This window comes from Ctenopharyngodon idella, chromosome 10 (genome assembly GCF_019924925.1).
Source record: "Ctenopharyngodon idella isolate HZGC_01 chromosome 10, HZGC01, whole genome shotgun sequence".
NCBI lineage: Eukaryota > Metazoa > Chordata > Actinopteri > Cypriniformes > Xenocyprididae > Ctenopharyngodon > Ctenopharyngodon idella.
In genome coordinates this window covers 36,367,812-36,388,531 of record NC_067229.1, presented here as the reverse complement: position 1 = coordinate 36,388,531, position 20,720 = coordinate 36,367,812, and the positions used below count along the sequence as shown (strand labels likewise).

Genomic DNA, 20,720 nt, shown 5'->3' with positions numbered 1-20,720 from the left:
CTGCTAGGCTTAAATTATCCCATAATTTACTCACCCTCAAACCATCCTAAATATATATGACTTTCTTCTATCAGCCAAACAGAATCGGAGTTATATTAAAAAATGTCCTGGCTCTTCCAAGTTTTATAATGGGAGTGAATGGTACCCGAGATTTTGAAGCCCAAAAAAGCACATCCATCCATCATAAAAGTAATCCATACAACTACAGGGAGTTAACAAAGGCCTTGAAGGATATTTTTGTAAGAAAAATATCCATATTTAAGCTTTATAAACAATAATAACTGGCTTCTGCAACTGCCTTACGTGAGTCTAGTTCCAACAGAAGAGTGACGTCTGACCCAACACATGATGTATTGATGAACGTGGAAGTGTAGAGGATAGAGCAAAACAAAACACCGGTCACGAATTACAAATTAGAATTAAATTTTTTTTAAGAGAAATGTCAGAGGATTTCAATATAAGCGAAGAGGACTTTGTTGCCCAGCCCTATTTGTTTGAACCGAAAGAGGCGTCTACTCTAAACTAACGTTATATAGTTTATAAAGTTGAATGCATCTCTTTGCTTCAGAAGGCCTTTATTAACCCCATGGAGCCGGATCCCCATGGATTACTTTTATGATGGATGGATGAATGGATGCACTTTTTTGGGCTCAAAAAAGTGCATCCAATTTTTCATCAAAAATATCTTAATTTGTGTTCCGAAGATGAACGAATGTCTTACTGGTTTGGAACGACATGGGTAATTAATGACAGAAATGTCATTTTTGGGTGAACTAACCCTTTAAAGCAGGCTTTCTCAACCCTGGTCCTTGAGGGCCGCTGCCCTGCAGAGTTTAGCTCCAACCCTAATCAAACACACCTGAACCAGCTAATTAAGCTGTTCATGATTACTAGAAAGCTACAGGCAGGTGAGTTTGATCAAGGTTGGAGCTAAACTCTGCAGGACAGTGGTCCTCGAGGACCAGGGTTGAAAACCCCTGCTTTAAAGTCTGCATACTGGTTTGAAGCGATCAAACGTTTACTGATTCTGTGCTACATTGTGCCACTAGATGTCGCTGTTGTATAAAAAAAGACACGGCAGACGGCACATAGCAAATACAAATGACATTAGCAGTTTTCTCAGAATCTCAACTTTATTTTTCTCAGATCATACAAAGGTAAAATAACATAGTTTTCATTTTAATTACAGCAAGGAGAATGTGTAAGTAAAAAAGAGAGACAAAAGCTACACATTTTCATTTTTTCCAGTATAGGTTTTTATATGTCTGTGACACAAAATGTACAATTAGTATTTCAAATCACAAAGAAGCAATATACCAAAACACCTAGTACTGTAAAGTTCAGCGGCCACGATTACAAGCTGTTACAGATTTAAAAGTTACAAACACAAAGCTTCATTAGATACAATGAAACGAGTCGTTCTGAAACACAGATGTACCGGCAATAAATCTAAAACAACCTCTCAAATTCTTCTCACCTCTCTTCATTATCCATCTTTCATCCTTTCTCACTATCTTTCCTGAGACAAATGGGCCTTTGGAAAGAGAGAGGATAAGTTTTCCAATCAAAGCCTCTAGGTAAACGTAACATTTCTCACAGGAAATATCAAACTCCCCTCATAAAGAAGCCAGAACCAACATAACAGAAGCCTTTGTCAATACTTCAACATATTTATGTGGGATTTCTGTATAAATTGAAATGAATGCTGATATTTTTTCTGAATTAATCTCACTTTTCTGCGTCTCCGTGGTGAGCAGGCGCTTACAGCTTCTTGGAGCAGTCAGAGCAGTAAATGTCTCCATTGCGAGCTACAAAGCGCTTGTCTGCCAGGTTGAGGGAGCATTTCTTACAGTTAAAGCAGTAATCGTGCCAAGAGCCACCCTCATAGTTCACTACGTTCGTAGCCTTGCCAAATCCTGTGGGATGAGAAAAAGTAGATTTATTTGTCACTTTAGTTCAAGTTAAATACACAACGTTCAAGAAGAATGCATAAAGTCGAGAACTGTGCATATGTATGTGTGTGGATTCAAACCTGTAATAGGATTCTGGCAGCCGCTGCATTTTTTGGCCACAGTGCTTTTGTAGCAGTCCACACAGTAGACCTTTTCCTCATGGGAGGTGAAGCGGGTGCCAGCCAGAGGCTTTCGGCAGGAGGAGCACACAAAGCACTCTGAATGCCACGGCTGGTCCTGGTAATTCACACCTCCTGTGGTAATGGGCTGGAGGAACGGGCCAAAACATGTGGAAACAATACAGTGAAGCAACTCTTGACAGTCATTATTATCATAAAATGTCTTTATTTTATAAAAGAACATGTTTTGTATTTACAGAATATTAAAAAATCTACAACTTTAAAAGTAATCATAAAAAAATTCATGAATTTCTCTTTACCTTCTTACAGCAAGCACATTGTTTGGCAAATTTCTTCTCGTGGCAAGGGCTGCAGTAGATGTTGTTGTTCTTTGTTATGAAACTTTTGGAGCCGATTGGCTTTTGACACTGATAGCAGATGAAACACTCATCATGCCATGAGTTTCCTTTGTATTCCACATTCTCAGTGCCTGTATCAAACACATTAGAAAGTAAAAATGGAAAATACAGTCTGTTACACATGAAAATATTATACATACAAAGGAAATGAATTAAACAAGAAATATAATGTCAGTTTATGTCTTTATTTTGTGTTTCAGTTTAATGGTTGTTTTATTTTAATTCATTTAAGCTGTCTTAAAGGGATAGTTCACCCGAAAATGAAAATTATCCCATGATTTACTCACCCTCAAGCCATCCTAGGTGTATAATGACTATCTTCTTTCAGGCTAACACAATTGGAGATACATTTAAAAATATCCTTAGTCCTCCAAGGTTTATAATGGTTGTGAATGGTAGCCCAAATTCTGAAGACAAAAAAAAACAAAAATGCATCCATCCATAAAAAAAATGACTCTGGGGGGTTAATAAAGGCCTTCTGAAGTGAAGTGAATCGATGCATTTATGTAAGACAAGTATCCTTATTTAAAATAATGTTAAAATAATGAGCTTCCAGCGCGACAGCCATACGCATTTGACGTACGTCCAAAAAGCGTTAACTTCCGTGACTTAGTACACAATGCCATGATGTTCTACACAATGACATGACGTACCACACGTTGGATGTCATGGCGTGGTGCAGAAGGCCTTTATTAACCCCCTGGAGTAATTTTTTTTATGGATGGATGCATTTTTTTTTTTTTTGTCTTCAGAATTTGGGCTACCATTCACAACCATTATAAACCTTGGATAAGGACTAAGGATATTTTTAAATATATCTCCGATTGTGTTCGTCTGAAAGAAGATAGTCATTATACACCTAGGATGGCTTGAGGGTAAATCATGGGATAATTTTCATTTTTGGGTGAACTATCCCTTAAAACCCTCTTAAATGTTAAATACAGTGCCACTTGAAAGTTTGTGAACCCCTTGCAGAATCTGTGAAAATATGAAAAATTTTAACAAAATAAAAGAGATAATACAAAATGCATTTTTTATTTAGTACTGTCCTGATTAAGATATTTTACATAAAATATGTTTACATATAATTCACAAGACAAAAAATAGCTGAATTTATTAAAATGACCCCGTTCAAAAGTTTGTGAACCATTGATTCTTAATACTGTGTGTGGTTACCTGGATGATCTACGACTGTTTTTTTGTTTTGTGATGGTTGTTCATGAGTCCCTTGTTTGTTCTGAGCAGTTAAACTGAGCTCTGTTCTTCAGAAAAATCCTCCAGGCCCTGCAGATTCTTCAGATTTTCAGCATCTTTTGCATATTTGAACCCTTTCCAGCAGTGACTGTATGATTTTTGAGATCCATTTTTTTCACACTGAGGACAATTAAGGGACTCAAACACAACTATTAAAAAAGTCCCTCAATTGTCCTCCGTGTGAAAAGATGGATCTCAAAATCATACAGTCACTGCTGTAAAGGGTTCAAATATGCAAAAAATGCTTGAAATCTGAAGAATCTGCAGGACCTGGTGGATTTTTCTGAAGAACGCTGGGCAATTTAACTGCCCAGAACAAACAAGGGACTCATGAACAACCGTCAGAAAACAAAAAAACAGTCGTAGATCATCCAGGTAACCACACACAGTATTAGGAATCAGTGGTTCACAAACTTTTGAATGGGGTCATTTTAATAAATTCAGCTATTTTTTTGTCTTGTGAATTATATGTAAACATCTTTTAAGTAAAATATCTTACTCAGGACAGTACTAAATAAAAAATAACATGCATTTTGTATGATCTCTCTTGTTTTGTTAAAATTTTTCACATTTTCACAGATTCTGCAAGGGGTTCACAAACTTTCAAGTGGCACTATATGCTGAGAAGGCCCTGTCTTTCAATTTGCTACAGTGAAAATAAATATTTGATAATGATTTATAACTACTTTATATAAAAATACATATACATTTATATTCATACCTGCCAGTATGGGCTTGTAGCAGCCATGGCAGCGAGGGGCATCCACACGTGAGCTACACGTCCCACACAGGATCTTGTCATCCTTGGAGGTGAAAGACTCCTTGGCCAGATTTTTATAGCACTTTGCACATCGGAAACAATCTGAGTGCCAGTACCGCCCTTTATGGTGAAGCTCCTACACAACCAAGGAACCAAGACTGAGAGATGTACACACTTGATATATAATATAATATAATTTGTGAAAGTAATATATTCATAAATATACACTACCATTCAAAAGTTTGGGGTCAGTAAGATTTTTTTTTTTTTCAGCAAGGATGCATTAAATTAATAAAAATGTGACATTAAATACATTTATTTATAATGTTACAAAATATGTCTATTTCAAATAAATGCTTGTCTTATTCATCAAAGAATACAGAAAAAAAATTATCAGTTTCCAAAAAATATTAAGCAGCACAACTGTTTCCAACATTGAGAATAAGAAATGTTTCTCAAGCACCAAATCATCATATTAGAATTATTTCTGAAGGATCATGTGACACTGAAGACTGGAGTAATGATGCAGCTGAAAATTCAGCTATGACATTACAGGAATAAATTACATTTTAAAATTTACTAAAATAGAAAAGTTATTTTTAAAGGGGTTATGACATGAGAAATCAAATTTTCCTTCAGCTTTTGACACATAAGAGGTCATCATACTATAAGAATATCCTGTAAGTTTTAGAGCTGAAAACTTCCTTGTTAGTCCAATAAAAGCTTTAATTGACACCAGACCCAGAAAACGACAGGATTTACAAAGTGGGTTTATCAGTGACTGACGCGCAAAACTCCCGTTTTATTCAACGACTCTTTTAGTTACATCGCGTTTGCACTGTTAGTGAAGATGAAAGCATTTGTTAGTGTACAGAAATTGAGTTGCAATGACGAGATCACTGCATTCATGCGCTCAACATTGTCTGTGATCGGCTACAATGTTCATCTCAGCAACCTTTCATGCCACGATCTAAATATAATGCAACACTTTTCACGATTAGTTAACTTTAGAGCTGTAATAGTAAAAACGCGCTAAAAGAAAGAGTAATACTTGGATATTTAGATATGCAAAGATGTTAGCCAATCACAGCAGTGGGCGTTTACACTGAAGTCTCACAGCAGACACGCCCCTTAAAACGGAGCGTTCAAACCAGAGGCTAAAATCAGGGTAGGAAAAATGCCTTTTATTCATGAATTATGACAAAGATGTAAAAAGCATACTAACATTATAAGTGCACCCCAGGAAACATTATAAAACAATAAACCAACGCAGTTCATGACCCCTTTAAATTGTTTTTACTGTATTTTTTTATTTATTTATTTTTTATCAAATAAATGCAGCCAAAACAATCAAGCATATCGACCCCAAAATTTTGAACGGTAGAGTGTATAATTATTTTCATTTGATTAATTAAAAAAAAAAAAAAAAAAAAAAAAAACTGAGAAATGCAACAAATTTATGTATACAGTATTTCTACTTTCATCTTGGCTTCAAAGCCTAATTTATATAGATTACTGAAGTTGTAAAACTTTCTCTAAACTATCACAGTAGTAGCCTATGATAGCTCTTATCCGACATTGACAGATATGGGTCAGAGCGCAAGGGCAGTTACAACAAAGCAATTTAATGTCAAGGGCACAAAAACACATCAGACCAAGATTTCATTCTGGGTTTTTGTGGCATTTTAACTGCATTACCAACCATCCATGGAAAAAAAAACACAAACATACAGATCCAGATATCACGTGTTACCTTAGACTCGGTGCTGATTGGGCGTCGACACTCTGTGCAGGTGTTGGCGCAGAACTTGTCAAAGCATCGCACGCAGACTTGTTTCTCGTCTTTCCTCACGAACTTCTTTCCACTGAGGTCCTCGCGACAGTAAAAACAGTTGGAACGGTCTGCCATAGTTCCCCAATAAACCCGCGAATAGCTGTGAGAAATAATAACAGCGATTACCTCATCCTGATCATAAAATTAGGTCATAAAAATGCATCATGATGTATAAATGTAGAAAAAGAAACGGATCTTTTGAAGAAGAAGAAAAAAGTTTAAAGCGTCCCACACCGCCTCATGTAACTAACAGTGTTAAGAGTTTCCTCAGGAAACGGTGTAAGGTAATTTATTGATAAGAGAGTGTTTGTTCCGTTTTCCCTTAGGCGGAGGGGCAAAATTGCTTTGAGCTGTTATGTAACCATAGAAACAGCACACAGCACATGTTTTTTATTGTCCTCAAGTCTTATCTTGATCCGATAGCGCGTTTAGTTCAGCTGTAAAGCAGGTTAGCAGACTGGCAGGAAGGGATGGAAGTAAGACAGATCCTTTCGTTCAGTAAGATGATAAATCTATTCAGTAATAATGAAACAGCGCATTCATTACACACATACATTCATGCCTAAATCAAATGATGTCGTGAACCAGTCAAGGAAATACAACGAAAATTGAATTTGTTATGAGATATTCGATTATAAACGAATGCCTGGTTTGAATTACATATTGCTTCACTCGCCAAAACAAACGTCACTGGGAACTTTCCCATGTAGTCATTAAAAATGAGGGAAGGTTACCAAACACTTTACGGGAATGAAATATTAACTTTTGTGCAAATGCTTCAAGCGAATATGTGCATGTTTAGTATGCGGGCACACATTTGATCGCCTTGGTTTATACGTGCAGAAGTATGTCTGGAATGCATGTGGTGAGATGAGGAATGTTACTTTAACAAAGTTTAAAGAGGGAACCTCTCATTCATTTTGCAGCGAGCCTACATGTCTGGTTAATTATTTAGCATGCATCAGATCTGAATAACTTCCATGTGGGCTGTCTGTCATCTAAATAATGGCTGTGGTGTGACATATTTTACTGATCTACACTGAAGTCCCAAAAGCTGAGGAAGAAATAATACGTTTACTTTCCTGTCTCCTTTGCAAATGTAAACTCTAAACTAACATCCTTTATGGATGGGGAGCTGGAGTATCCCAAAGCTTCAAATGAAACTGGGCAAACTGTACTGCACAGTGCATAAATATGTTTTGCTCAAGTTCTAACATCACTGCCAAAACCAGAATAAACTCTACCTCCAATTTCTCACAAATGTATTTTTCTAGTGTAGGTCTCCTACTGACCCAGTGGTCCTATTAATGCATCTAAAACCAAATCTCCAGTCCATGTCTGTTTTAGTATTTTTTAATGGACACAGGAGAAGTTTCTGAATTGTAATGAGGCTTAAATATGTTGGATACTGTTACGGGACTTGGCAAAAGTGGACTTGTTTTTTCCAGAAAGTTCGAAGACTTCCGAAATGTGCTGTTCTTTATGATACCTTTTCCAGTTCTGTGTTTCCTGGTCAGTTAACTTTAATGACAGACCAGATAAACATTTGGAGATCACATTTTAGCTCAGTTCTAACAGCCGCTCACCAAAGCTCAAAGATCACTGGCTCATACTTTTTTTAAACTGGATTTATAGTGTTTTTATGAGAGAGTCAAGTGAGGACAGAAATGAGAACAACGTGAACCAGGGGCTACATTCACAAAACATTTTTAAGGATAATATTTCTCAACTATTTTCATTGTATTTTCTAGCTTAAGGTTAAGAACATTTGTTTTTCTGAAAAGACTTAAAAATATTCTTACATCATTATTATTATTATGCGTCATCATTTATCCCAATAACTTTCATTATTTTTCCATCAGATTTGCATGAAACCCACCCCAGATTCAAACTCACATTGTGCACATGTGCTAACCGCAAGACCACAGCTTCATTCACATGGTTATAATTAACAGCAAACAGCTCAATTAAAACAAACAATGAGCAAATAAGGGAACCCGCTAAATTGGTCACAGATAAGTGTGAAAGGGGGCAATTTTATAGACGCTGATGTAATGGCGAACTGACAGACTCTTGTTTTAGTCAAATATTTAATGTGATCTCCAGGGAGATGGCAGACTGTTGAGACTAGAATCTGGTTTCAGGATGACCTCATGCACCAGCATCTGGAACACAGTCGGGCGAGCGTAGCAGCCAAAGCAAACGAGGGGAAGAATTGGAACAGTCACGCTGCTCGCGACCCATTGGTTGATGCGATATGAGGAAACTTGAGAGCCTGTGAGACCTCAGTTGAAGAGAAAAATAGTATGGTGATACTGACCATGTTTTTTCCTCCTTTATGTTGCTTTTGCGTGCATTTAACGAGTTATTTTTCTTTGCAGGCCCGCAATAGGGTGTGGTACATATGATGAAGGCGACCAAATTAGAAGTTGGGCAATGACATCACCTGCTGGTTAGCTCAAAACATCACTTTTACAGTAATTACTGCATTCGAAAACCACACACATGAATGCACTTGTGCATATGCTCTAACCCAAACAGAGAAACTTATGTTGGATGAACTGTTTTTTTTTAATGCATTTTAAGGTACAAATGGTCCTGATTAGCCAACGTGGGTCATCTGAAATTTGGTAATGGAATCAACCCTGTTATGCAGCTGGGAAAATTGAGGGGGTCTTGGCAGAGTGTTGTTGTGTTGGCATGATCTACTAGCTGAAGAATGTGACAAACGCTTGGAAACAGGAAGCCTGTGAAGCAGCGGTAAGAAGAACAGGCGAGACGGCTGGCCAACAGTGTAACCCTAGTCCTCTTGATCTGCACTCCTAAATACACTTTCACAAAGAGGAAACACAAACAAGACTACCGTCCCTCTCTAGGGTTAATTTGGGGCCACATTTAAACCATCATATAATTACACTGATGCCTTCATGAATTCATTATCATTTATAATGTATCTCTTATAGGGACCTGGCTCTAACAATAGGCTACTTATTACATGGTGTTCTGGAATACTTCATTCTGATTGGTCAGTCACTGCATTCTGCAGTCAAAAGTGCAATATAGTGCAACAGGTTTTCGGAAGTAAAAATCCCATTAATTTTCTCCATTGGGGAATTGATTTTTAACAATAGCTTATAAACAGTTAAAGACGCAAATGCAATTGAGCTGGTGCTCCTGGCCCCCTTTCAAGAAGAGGGTGGAGCTTCAAGAGCGCATGCTCCGACATACCGGTTTAGGACAGACTGCCAGAACCAGTGTTGCCAAGTGTGCGGTTTTCCCACAGGTTGATTTTTTTTTCAACCCCATACATACGATTTTGGCACTCCAACACCCTCAAATCACCCCCCAGATGTACAAATTCAGTGGAGAATTCGGCTGGAGAAAATCGCATTGGGCTATTTTGGAGCTACGTTTGACTGGCCATTGGGTTACTTTTGTTGCACAGACCTGGCAACCCTGGTCAGAACAACGGCAACAACAAAACAGGACAATCTCACGCGCTGAAAATCTCAGAAACTGTCAGTAGCGGTGTTCAGCCTTATATGTTCGAAACGAAGTCGTTGAAAAGACCCTTGTTTGTGAAGCAGTCTGGCGCAAAGTGATTGGCGCAAACATATAAGACTTTACTGATTTTCTTCGGGACATTTCCGTGACTCAGATGTCGGGAGTCTATGGAGACTCTTATGTGCATTGGTACATCCCAAAACAACTCTTGTAATACCTCTTTGGCACAGATATTGTACAACTCCAGCTGCTACAGTGAGGACACAGAAATGGCGGACTCTGTGCTTCTCACTCAGGGCTGTGTCTATGCTAATAGGTTGATCAGTTGAGTGAGTGGATTTTTACCATTATAGGCTGGTTGTTCTCACACACTGCAGACACACATCGGTGTTCAAACAACCTTATAAAAGTGAATTTTGCATAATAGGTCCCCTTTAAATATTTGTATATATACAGTATATATGCATATTTTGCAATAAACGTAAAATATATACTTATACAGGATATAATCAACATCTTTAAATCAATAGTTTTATATTTCTCCATTGTTTTTAGTTAGGATTCTTTCCCTCAATCAAGCTGTTACGTACACAGTCTTGTACCTTTGTCTGATTTTTAAATACTTTTGCTGCAAAACAAAGTTTGTAATGTTGTGATTCACCTTATAGCTGGTTAGTTTGGTTCTTGGTTTGTAACTCTTTAATGAAGACATTTTAAAATCCCTATGGGAAAAATACTACAAAAAAGACTACTGTGTGGGAGGGCAATTAGGAAATATCTGACTGTTGAGATTGACCAATCAGAAAATTCCAAAGAATAATAAGCTGTTTCTTAACTTTATAATTGGCCCTATGGTGTAAATATCACCCTTTACACCCTAAGCAAACAGTCTGTAATATTTGTTGTAGCACTGATATTCTTCTGCTGTCATATGCATAGTCAAATACACAGAACAGAGGGACACGAAAAACAGAGTATCAATCCACTAAGTTCTTACCTAAATGTTTCCACATTAGCTTTTAAAAAGGCCCCACTAAGCAAAAATGGAAATGAAATGAATCACTTTTCGTCTGACATTAAAGGAATTCCAAATGCTTTACAGGTCCCCACTGTGTTCTTGGTAGCAGGAGAACACAAGATTATTTCACGGATGTAAAACTGGATCTGCATGGATCAGATGTAAATGAGCAACAGACATCTGTTGTTGGTCCATATCAAATGTTTTTGAGGATCATTGTGTACTCCTTAAGAAAACCTGTTTTAAAGTAGTTGCAAAGTTTTTCTAACATTTTTTAGGAAGTTTGTTGCAATTGGCTACTGATTCATAATCAGCCCTGAGGCAGTGACTCATACACATGAGATCGTCCATGCGCCATTGATACAATTCAGTACTTGTCTTGGGGTATGAACAGGGAGTTTGGTTCCAATTTTAAAAGTGCATTATGTCAGTAATACTTATTCTTATTCATTAATTGACTATTCATAAGGTGTGCAGAAACACATTTTATATTAATTACCTTAGTAATAACACACTTAATTCAGTGTCTGTAAAGACAACTAATTTTCAGCCAGCAAAAATTGTCCGGATGGGAAAATGGATCTAAATAACGTATGCCAGACATGGTATGATAGCCTAATAATTTTCCTGTACATTTTACTTCCTCTGAATGTGCAACAGATAATGACAGAATTATGGACATCAAAGACAGATCTCTGATATTTATATCACTCTCATGGGGTGAATACCTTTCTGCATACAATTTAGACACAAACTGTCCAGCGGAGTCTCTCAGCCCATCAGTCCATGCCTTAGACATGTGGCTAGATCTCTGGAGTGAAAATCCTTAATCAGAAACAGACTTCAGAGGCTGAAAGAACATGCAGAAAATCCCTGCAGCCAACGCCCCATTACTGTACTTAGTGCACTTCATATTCAGACTCACTCACTGGTAGATCATAGAGGTTAATCAAAACAGCATACTGCACATGTAAGGGTAGATTTTTGTCTTGGCCAGATTAAATATTAAACAGCGAAACCATTTTGAAAATGTGAACTTTTTTCAAGAGTACAATGAAGGATGTTTGTAATAATTCTTGCTGGCAGGTGAAATAAATTCCAGTTGAACACTAAACTGATTAGAATATTTTCAGAAATCACAGAAAATATATATTTTAAATATATATATATTATTTATTTACTCAAATATGAAACATTATTTTGCCAAATTTTCTGCCTCTATTATTTGATGTTTTTCTCGGTACAGGTCTTTACATGTATGCAGAGTAGCACGTTCCTGTGACTGTGTCCTAATAAAAAAACGTAAATTTCACTGCCTTGTTATCCTCAGTTATTTAACCGTTGAGAAAGTTGAACTTACCTCTTTCTGTGGGACACGGTGCTGTAAGTGTCTTGTCCACTGCAGCCACAGCAGAGTTTAAATGTGTTTTGCACTTGGTTCGGTTTTGCGTTGGTGGGTTGTTGCGAAGTCTTCGCTCATAAATATATATTAGGCCATACTAACGTTCATTGGTAGACTTCCAATGGCGAAGGATTTCTTCTTAATATTAATTAGGTAATACTGGCGCTGCGTAGTTACCATCCAATGACGAAGATCTGGCTCATGAATATTAAGATATTTTACCATAGTAGGATTCGTAAAACCACAGGGCGCGTAGCTTTTTATTTATTCATTGCAAAAACAATCAAATTAAGATCCAACAGTTTCATTTTATGAAACAGGAGCCTTTTCCATGATGAAAAATATATTTTAAAGTCAATTTTTGTAAGATTTTCAAAATCCCATCAGGCAGTTGCCTATCTATAGCAATTTCTAGAAAGCTACGTCTAGCAATATTTACCTGTAAAAAGACGAAATCGATATCTTTTACCTGAATTAAACAATGAAGAAGACGACTGCACTCAAATAATTTTCAACACTGGCTTAAAAAGTACATCAAATCTCATTTATTAGAGGGTGGGTGTGGAAACACTTTGAAATAAGTCACTTTTTCACAAGTATGAAACCTCTTTTCCAAGTAAATGAGGTAATGATGAATCATATAGCACAGTACAAACACCAGGAAACTGGACATAGGCACTTCTTTAAATAGATTTATCCACAATTGATCTGCAAGTTATGTATGGCTTTGAAATGATCAATCAAGACACATCAATGCATTCACAATAGAAGCAGACGTTCAGTCTGAGCTACACACTACTCAAACACAAAATTTATTTTGAATCTTTTATGGCACATTTTTGTTTTTCTTGAAATTAGGAAGACGACAGAAGGATTAGCCACCATAACCATAGTACAACAGTGTCTAGACAAATAAATAAATATTAATGGCACAAAATAATAACCCAATAAAAGCATAAATAATCATTTAACTTAATATCTCTGAAAAAAAAAAAAAAAAAGCATAATTTAGAGGGCAAGAGGTCAGCAGCTGCCCCGCTGGCTCAGACTCTGTGGCGCAGAGGGTCCGTCAGAGGCGGGGATGGTGGAGGAGGAGGAAATGATGTCAGGGGGTTTGGAGGCTCATCTGTGGGGAGGACCAGACGGGTGCCTCCGAACGCAAGCTCCCTGTCGAGAGGATCGTCTGAGGTTCCTGCTAGTGAGTAAAGACCAGCCTGGCTTGCGGAGGTGGTGGGCATGCCATGGGCATCCGTGCTGATCGTCATGTCACTGTACATGAAACCACCTCCATCATTTAGAATCAGCTCTGTGTCCTCATCATGCAATTGACCGGCATTCTAGCAGGGAGGGGGAAAGATTATGCACAATTCAGATTAGACTAATATGATTTTACACATTTCTACACTGTAGTATGAGCCAAGCGCAGCTATGGTTCAATGGTTTACCTCATAGGCTTGTGAGCTGGTAAGACAGCGTGCTATTGGACCACAGCAGGCTGGCAGAGTTGTAGTGAGAGGAGGCCCACTGTGTGTGAGGAAGGGTTTTAAATAACTGCACCACTTTATTAAGGATTAAACATTTAAAATTACTTAAGTAATTATACTGTTACATATGCAGCATTCATTTGACCAAAAATACAGTAAAAACAGTAATATTATAAAATATTATTACAATTTAAAGTAATGTTTTCTATTTCAGTCTTCAGTGTCACATGATCCTTCAGAAATCATTCTAATATACTGATTTGCAGCTCAAGAAACATTTATTATTAACTATCAATGTTTAAAAGAGCTGTGCTGCTTAATATTTTTGTGGAAACTGCATTTATGTCAGGATTTTTTATGAATAGAAATTTCAAAAGAACAGCATTTAGATGGTTTTTTTTTCTGTACTGTCACTTTTGATCAATTTGTATACTTTTTTGTATAATTTATATACTTTATTTTGACCATTTCATGCACAATGACATTTATTTCTCATTTTTTCATCATTTATTATATATTGTATGCCAAATTGTACTTCGGGTAGGATACTCACTGTATTTAATAGGCTTTGTATCTGCACTTTGCACAGTGTCTCGAATTATAATAATTATATAATAATCATTATAATAATATATAATCATTTTAATAATAATCATAATTATCATGGTGAAAAATTAAAATACTAGTGCAGGGTTTCACTTGTGTGTTCGTAAGTGAATTGCAAGGTGTTCATGAGTTGATGAAAAGCTAGTATTCAATTTAAACACAAAAATGTAAAATAAAAATGAAACAATTTAAAAATGAAAAAATAAAAAAATAAAAAAAATAAATCAAAACGCTTCCCAAAAAGAAAACATTTGTTTAAGTGCATGTCATGTGGTAAATGTCATTAGTGAATCCCAGATTGTAAAATCAAAGCTTGATGTAAATTTTTACAGCTGATCATGAGCGCCCTCTACTGTTTAACATGCTATACTGAAAACATACTGTTGGAGATGTACAATCATTATGGTTGTCTAAGATTGACGAATCCAATATATATGGTGCAAGGGTGTAAATAAGCAACAATTAGATGTTGATACAACTCAGCAGAACAACTAAAGGATACTTGTGGTCAAAAGTGTACCACAGTCTGAACGGCCAGGCGCTCTCATGCTTGGTACTTCTTTGTGTCATCCCATCTGGTGCTGTGACCTATATGAGCAGAGAGAAAAAGACAAGACAAGAAAGTTAAAATCTGTTATAGTACCCTTATGGTACAGATTTGTACAGTAAATATTTGAATTTTAAACAGTGTTTTTTCTGATATCATTGGTAGCATATTCAGCAGACGAGAGTAGAACTTACAGTATTATCTTGATCTGTGTCCACTCCAACTCTGTGGAAAGATAATGTCATTTAAGCTAAAATAAAATGAAAGAAAGATATAGTTTGCTTCCAGAAGGCAAGTAAGACCAGTGAGACTCACCGAATATGCATGAGTGACAGCATGGGGGTTGTCCCGCCCCCACAGACCCACACGGTGAAGAAAACTATCAGTAGGGTGGTAGAAAACATCATCTGCCTGGCGTATGTCGCAGTGTCTCTAATTGAGAGGGCAAAGGTCATAGCCCCTCTAAGCCCTGTGAGGTCAGCGTGACATCATAAACAACAGAAAACAGGAAATTATGCATATTATCTATGTCTATGTAGGGACAGAAATCTCTCAGATTTCATCAAAAAATCTTCATTTGCATTCCAAAGATGAACGAAAGTCTTAAAGGTTTGGAACGACATGAGGGTGAGTAATTAATGACAGAATTTTCATTTTTGGGTGAACTATCCCTCGAAATGGTAAGGTATTACCTGAAAACATCATGACATGTTGGAAATTGGAGGCGATTTTGTTCTTGCGGCCCAAGTTTAACAGGAAAGACAAGGGGTAGATGTTGGCCGCCCTGCCAAGAAATATAGCCAGCTAGAAATGAAAGCCATGGTCAAGGATAATGTGTGAATGTTTATCCGTACACAATTCATGAGTACAACACAAACACACTGCTTCGAAAGGATACAAATGCACCTATGATGAACAAGGGATTAAACACATGGTGCTGGAAGGAGAAAAGTGTCAAGCCCATGTAAGAAAAGATGAAGTTTTCAGCCAGGAAATTCAGCAGCTCAAACAACTATTGGGGGAAAAGGAGGACAATACTATCAGTACACCAATCTTCTATGCAAACAGTTTGTACAATTGTTTGAGGGCTTTTAAATGCATGTCACCTGTTTGGCTCTAGTCTTTGATTCAGCAGAAAGATTGTTGTACGTATAGTGAGCCTGAGTAATTCCACAGAAGAGCACTGCAACCACACCTAAACACAGAAACTAAGAAGATTATTCTAATATTCTTTATCTACTATTATAGTACTGTGTTTATTAGTATGCTGAAATCACTTATATTTTTATATGTTCAGTTTTCATTTTAACTTTATTTTAAGTTTTAGTTATTTTTTGTGTTTTTGTCATTTTTAGTTTTTTTAAAATAGTTCTTTTCAGCTTTAATTTTAGTTTTAGTTTCAGTAATTTTAGTACTTTAGTTTAAGTTAATCAAATATTTATATTTTATTTTTTTGAAACTATTATTAATAATTGTAGTTTTAGTTAACAATAACATAATTGATTAAAAATATAGTTTATGATGTTTATAAATGATAATGTATAGTCAGCCAATCATTATATTGCAAAATAGAAATATTAGAGCACTGAGGCCACTACTGATTAGAATCAAGTATTCCTGTAATTTTGAGACGTCACCTTTCTGCATAAACCAGCAGTATTCATTTTTTTCCCATTATGTTATATGCAGCATGTGGCTAAACAAAGATTTTTATCATAGTGTTGCCATAGTTACCTGTGAGGCCACAGGCCTCAGCCAATAGGAACGTACTCCAGGACATGAGGAAGAAAAGGGCCGTTTCCAGCAAGGGGAAATCTCTCAGCCTGGTAAACTTTGTGACCTAAATAACAGCACATATTAATACATTAACTACCTTAGACAGGTTTAGACTGATTCTTTGGGGTAGTTATGCCAATTTAAAAAAATAAAACATATAAAGATACCAAAGCTGTCATGACTCCAGTTGCAGCCCCCATTGCAAAAGACCCACTGAAAAACCCCAGAAAGACACCCAGAGACTTCAGCAGGGCACTGCCATCAAATGTGTGACGATTGTCTCCCTCAGGCTGGTATGCCACTATTGATCTGTTAGAGGGTGAGAAAGATACTTTTTCATATTGAAATAAGACATTTCATGATTGACTGAACATGCATACAATAAACAGAAAAGAAATAACTGGGGTCAGCTTTTTAAAGGAAATTAATACTTTTATTTAGCAAAGATGCATTCAATTGATATAAAGTGACAGTAAACCATTTATAATGTTATAAAAGATTATTATTTAAAAAACACGCTGTTCTTTTTAAAAATTGTGTTTATCAAACAATCCTGAAAAAAATGTATCATGATTTCCATGAAAATATTATACAGGTCTGATGTTTTGCAATGCGACCTCAGTCTGAACAGCCATATCAGAATTCATGTGACTTTTACGTCACTCTATCAACATAATATGTCACAATTCTGTGCTAATGAAAGTCACTCCAAAGACTGAAAGGCTCTTGAGCAAGGCACCCAACCCTTAACTGCTCCCTGGGTGCCACAGCAAAATGGCTGCCTACTTCTCCAGGTGTGTGTTCACTACTCACTACTCCTAATATGTGTGCACTAACTTGGATGGGTTAAATGCAGAGGACTAATTTAGAGTATGGGTTACATACAAAAAAAAATTCAGATCCAAGCAATAAATCAGAATTAAACACTAAGGCACTGCAGTGTGAACATAGTGACTAACTTATATCTGTGTATTTTAGATTATCTGAACAAAAAAATCTACAGCCCTGAGGACCTCAAATGAACCTGTGTGTGTTGTGTGTATTTTTGCACAAAAGGATGTGCACTCACGACGACAGGACGATGGCCACAGCATCATTGAGGACACTCTCACCAAACATCAGTGCATAGAGATCCACGTCAACCTTCAGCTCATTGAAAATGGCCAGAACAGTCACTGTAAGTAATTAAAAACTTGATTATGAAATCATTCAAAGTGAATTTTAATATAGCCAAATATGTTAAATATAGGAGCTCAGTGTACTAATTTTAAAGCAAAAACAATACCTGGATCTGTAGCAGATACAATAGCACCAAAGAAAAGGCAGTCAGTGAAAAAGAAATCCCCTTCAAGCTGACCGACGGCTTTCATAAACGCCACACAGCCGTACATCACCAACCTGCACAAAGGACATTTGACAATACCAGAATGAATTATATAATACTATGACTTTTGCCTCAATAAACTCCTAATTACTGCTTATTAATAGTTAGTTGTTAAGTTTAGGTATTAGTTAAGACATTAATATGTGCTTTATAAGTACTAATAAACAGCAAATATCCTAGTAATATGCATGCTAATAAGCAACTAGTTAATAGTGAGAATTGGACCCTAAATAAAAGTGTTACCCTATTTTCATAACAAAGCTCTTTTCTTTTTTTAAAAAAACCCATCACTTACCCTGTAACAAAGCATGATGTCAGTGTGCCCACAAAGGCGTAGCAGAGGATAGACCCCAAATTTCTGAAAAAATGTCTCTGGTTTTTAAAATGAATATAAAAAAAAGGTTACTAAAAATGAAACAAGCTCATCCATATCAGTCACTGATAAAAGAGACAGAATTTCTGATAAAACAAGCTTTATGTATGTATGTATTTTGTGAATTTTTTTATTAGGATAATCATATTCTTACTCGTTTGAGACTATATCCCGCATGAAAGATGATGGGTGGAAGCAAAATGTTGAAGAAAACCTCAGGATCAAAAGTAACCTGAAGAAACAGAAGTGTGAAAACAAAATCCTGTATACAATATTATACATTCACATCCAGTAGGAGGAACGATCAATATTAAAAATCTGAGGTAACACATTTCTGTTATTTTAGAGGATTTAGCAGCAGTACCTTCCTGAGCATCTCTGCATTTGGCACATCATGGCCCTTGCTGTCCTGCACTTCTCCTTTCAGGCTGTACTCGTAGAATCGGCCGCTCACGTTCACCAGAATGGTGGTGGGACTGCTGTTCACGGCACAACTCAAGGTGATGTCATTGAAATCCTGTGGCGAATGGACCCCAAAGCGCAGAATCACACCAACAAACAAACCTGGAGATGGAAAACATATGCGTCAATATTGAATACCAGAATACCAGTTGTTGTTACTACAGTAAAATGGTGCCAATGGAAAAAAACAAATAAAAAAAATGAAAGCTTTACATGTATTAAATTCATTAAAATATATAAATTAAGACTTATATGTAAATATTAAGACTTAAATGTAAATATTTATTACACAATAATTGCATTACTTAAAAGTATTACATTTATAAATGAATTAAGACTTAAAATTTAAATCTTAAGTGTAAGTATTTATTAAACAATAACTGAATTAAAAATGGACTTATATGTATTACATTTATTAAAACATATAAATTAAGACTAAACAAGATTTACATTTAGATTTTAAGTATTTATTACGCAATAAATGCATTAAAAAGACTTAAAAGTGTTAACTTTATTAAAATATATAAATTAAAATTTATATTTAAGATTCTAATTTATATTTAAATATTCAAAGATTCATTAAAATAGACTTTTATATTACATGAATTAAAATATATCAATTAATTAAGACATCTAATATTTCAATTTAGATTTTAAGTATTTACTACATAAAAATAGCACTAAAATAGACAAAATCTTTAAAAACAGCTTATATAAATATATAAATCTGGCTAAATTGCTTAATTTTGTAAATCTGTCAAAACTGGGATATACTTCATCCTACATTTGCCGCATATTAGTGAGGTTAGGTTCCTGAATGTGAACTTGAATATGAATCCATTAACTAAATCTCACCATAAATCATAGCCAAACCCGTCTCATGCAGGAACCTGAAGCGGCGGTGTTTGAAGAGCCATATCGTGAGGATAGTGAGTGTGAGTAACATGATGAATATGAGCAGATTGGCGCTGTCCTGCCTGTGGCTCTCCTCCGCTTTCCTCTCCGTCACCACATTCACCATCTCCGTGTTCTCAGCCAGACTAATGACAGCAAAGCACATCAGGCAGAGTAAACGGGGAAGCATAAAATCCCCCGAGACGGAGGTGCGTCTTCTTTGACATCCCGTCATGGCTGTGAGAGACTGGTGGTCTGCCGTTCAGTTCACCCGCTGTGTTGATGCGAATCACGGTGATCTATTTACGTCCACATAACGGTGCGAAGACAGCAGCAACAACATTGACAGAACATGTCCCGTTTGACCGGAAGTATCATATTACAAAATAAAGGACTCTTAAACTGACTAGTATGTGTCCTGCGGAACAACTGTATTTTAAAAATAAAATGTTAAAATGGAAGTACTAACATTACGGTCATTCAAATTAGGAATATTTAAAAACAACAAAAAGTAATAAAAATGACAAAAGCACAAAAACTTACTAAAACTTAAACTAAATTAAAAATATAAAAATAAAAGCTTTTTCAAATAAAAATATTAATAAATACTATAATAGTATATAAATAATAATATAATTAACTAGCCTAAAACACCTAAAAAAGGATTTTTTTTCCTTTCTTTTAACAAACGGTCAGTGAAAGGTGATTATCCCTCAGAAAACATCAACCTCGGGAGGTCAAACTAAATATGAGCTTGATTTTTTTTTTTTTTTTTTACATTTATTCTTGAACTGTTGCAACTTTGTTATTAAAAGTTTATGTACAGATTAAAACCTTGTTTTGTGTGTATTTAACCAACATTAAAAAATAAATACACACAATATTAATGCTTTTATAAATAGCTGTTTTCTTTTTAAATATTTTGTCATATG

The 20,720-nt window shown here is 36.0% G+C and overlaps 2 protein-coding genes across 4 annotated transcripts; both read right to left on the bottom strand.

Moving 5' to 3' along the window:
• Positions 1–1,114: 1,114 nt before the first annotated feature.
• Positions 1,115–12,359, bottom strand: fhl1b (four and a half LIM domains 1b). Of its 3 annotated transcripts, XM_051908094.1 has the most exons (7): positions 11,589–11,665; positions 6,258–6,438; positions 4,466–4,640; positions 2,392–2,561; positions 2,033–2,219; positions 1,733–1,916; positions 1,115–1,534 (listed from the first exon to the last, which is right to left on the bottom strand). In XM_051908094.1, exons 1-6 carry the CDS (start codon positions 11,657–11,659, stop codon positions 1,762–1,764), a joined length of 939 nt encoding a protein of 312 aa, XP_051764054.1. In that variant the 5' UTR covers positions 11,660–11,665; the 3' UTR covers positions 1,115–1,534; positions 1,733–1,761. The 3 variants fall into 3 exon arrangements, with proteins under 3 accessions (XP_051764054.1, XP_051764055.1, XP_051764053.1); XM_051908095.1 differs by lacking the exon at positions 11,589–11,665 and adding an exon at positions 12,221–12,359 and having other exon boundaries at positions 1,115–1,916; XM_051908093.1 differs by having other exon boundaries at positions 1,115–1,916; positions 11,589–11,662.
• Positions 12,360–12,784: 425 nt separating this feature from the next.
• slc9a6b (solute carrier family 9 member 6b) lies at positions 12,785–20,160 on the bottom strand. Its single transcript, XM_051908092.1, has 16 exons — positions 19,750–20,160; positions 18,797–18,996; positions 18,587–18,664; positions 18,355–18,431; positions 17,961–18,073; positions 17,745–17,850; positions 16,843–16,984; positions 16,634–16,739; positions 16,006–16,094; positions 15,798–15,911; positions 15,592–15,703; positions 15,215–15,368; positions 15,094–15,124; positions 14,855–14,940; positions 13,708–13,813; positions 12,785–13,599 (listed from the first exon to the last, which is right to left on the bottom strand). The coding sequence occupies exons 1-16, from the start codon at positions 20,021–20,023 to the stop codon at positions 13,306–13,308; spliced, it is 2,082 nt and encodes a 693-aa protein (XP_051764052.1). The 5' UTR covers positions 20,024–20,160; the 3' UTR covers positions 12,785–13,305.
• Positions 20,161–20,720: the final 560 nt, after the last annotated feature.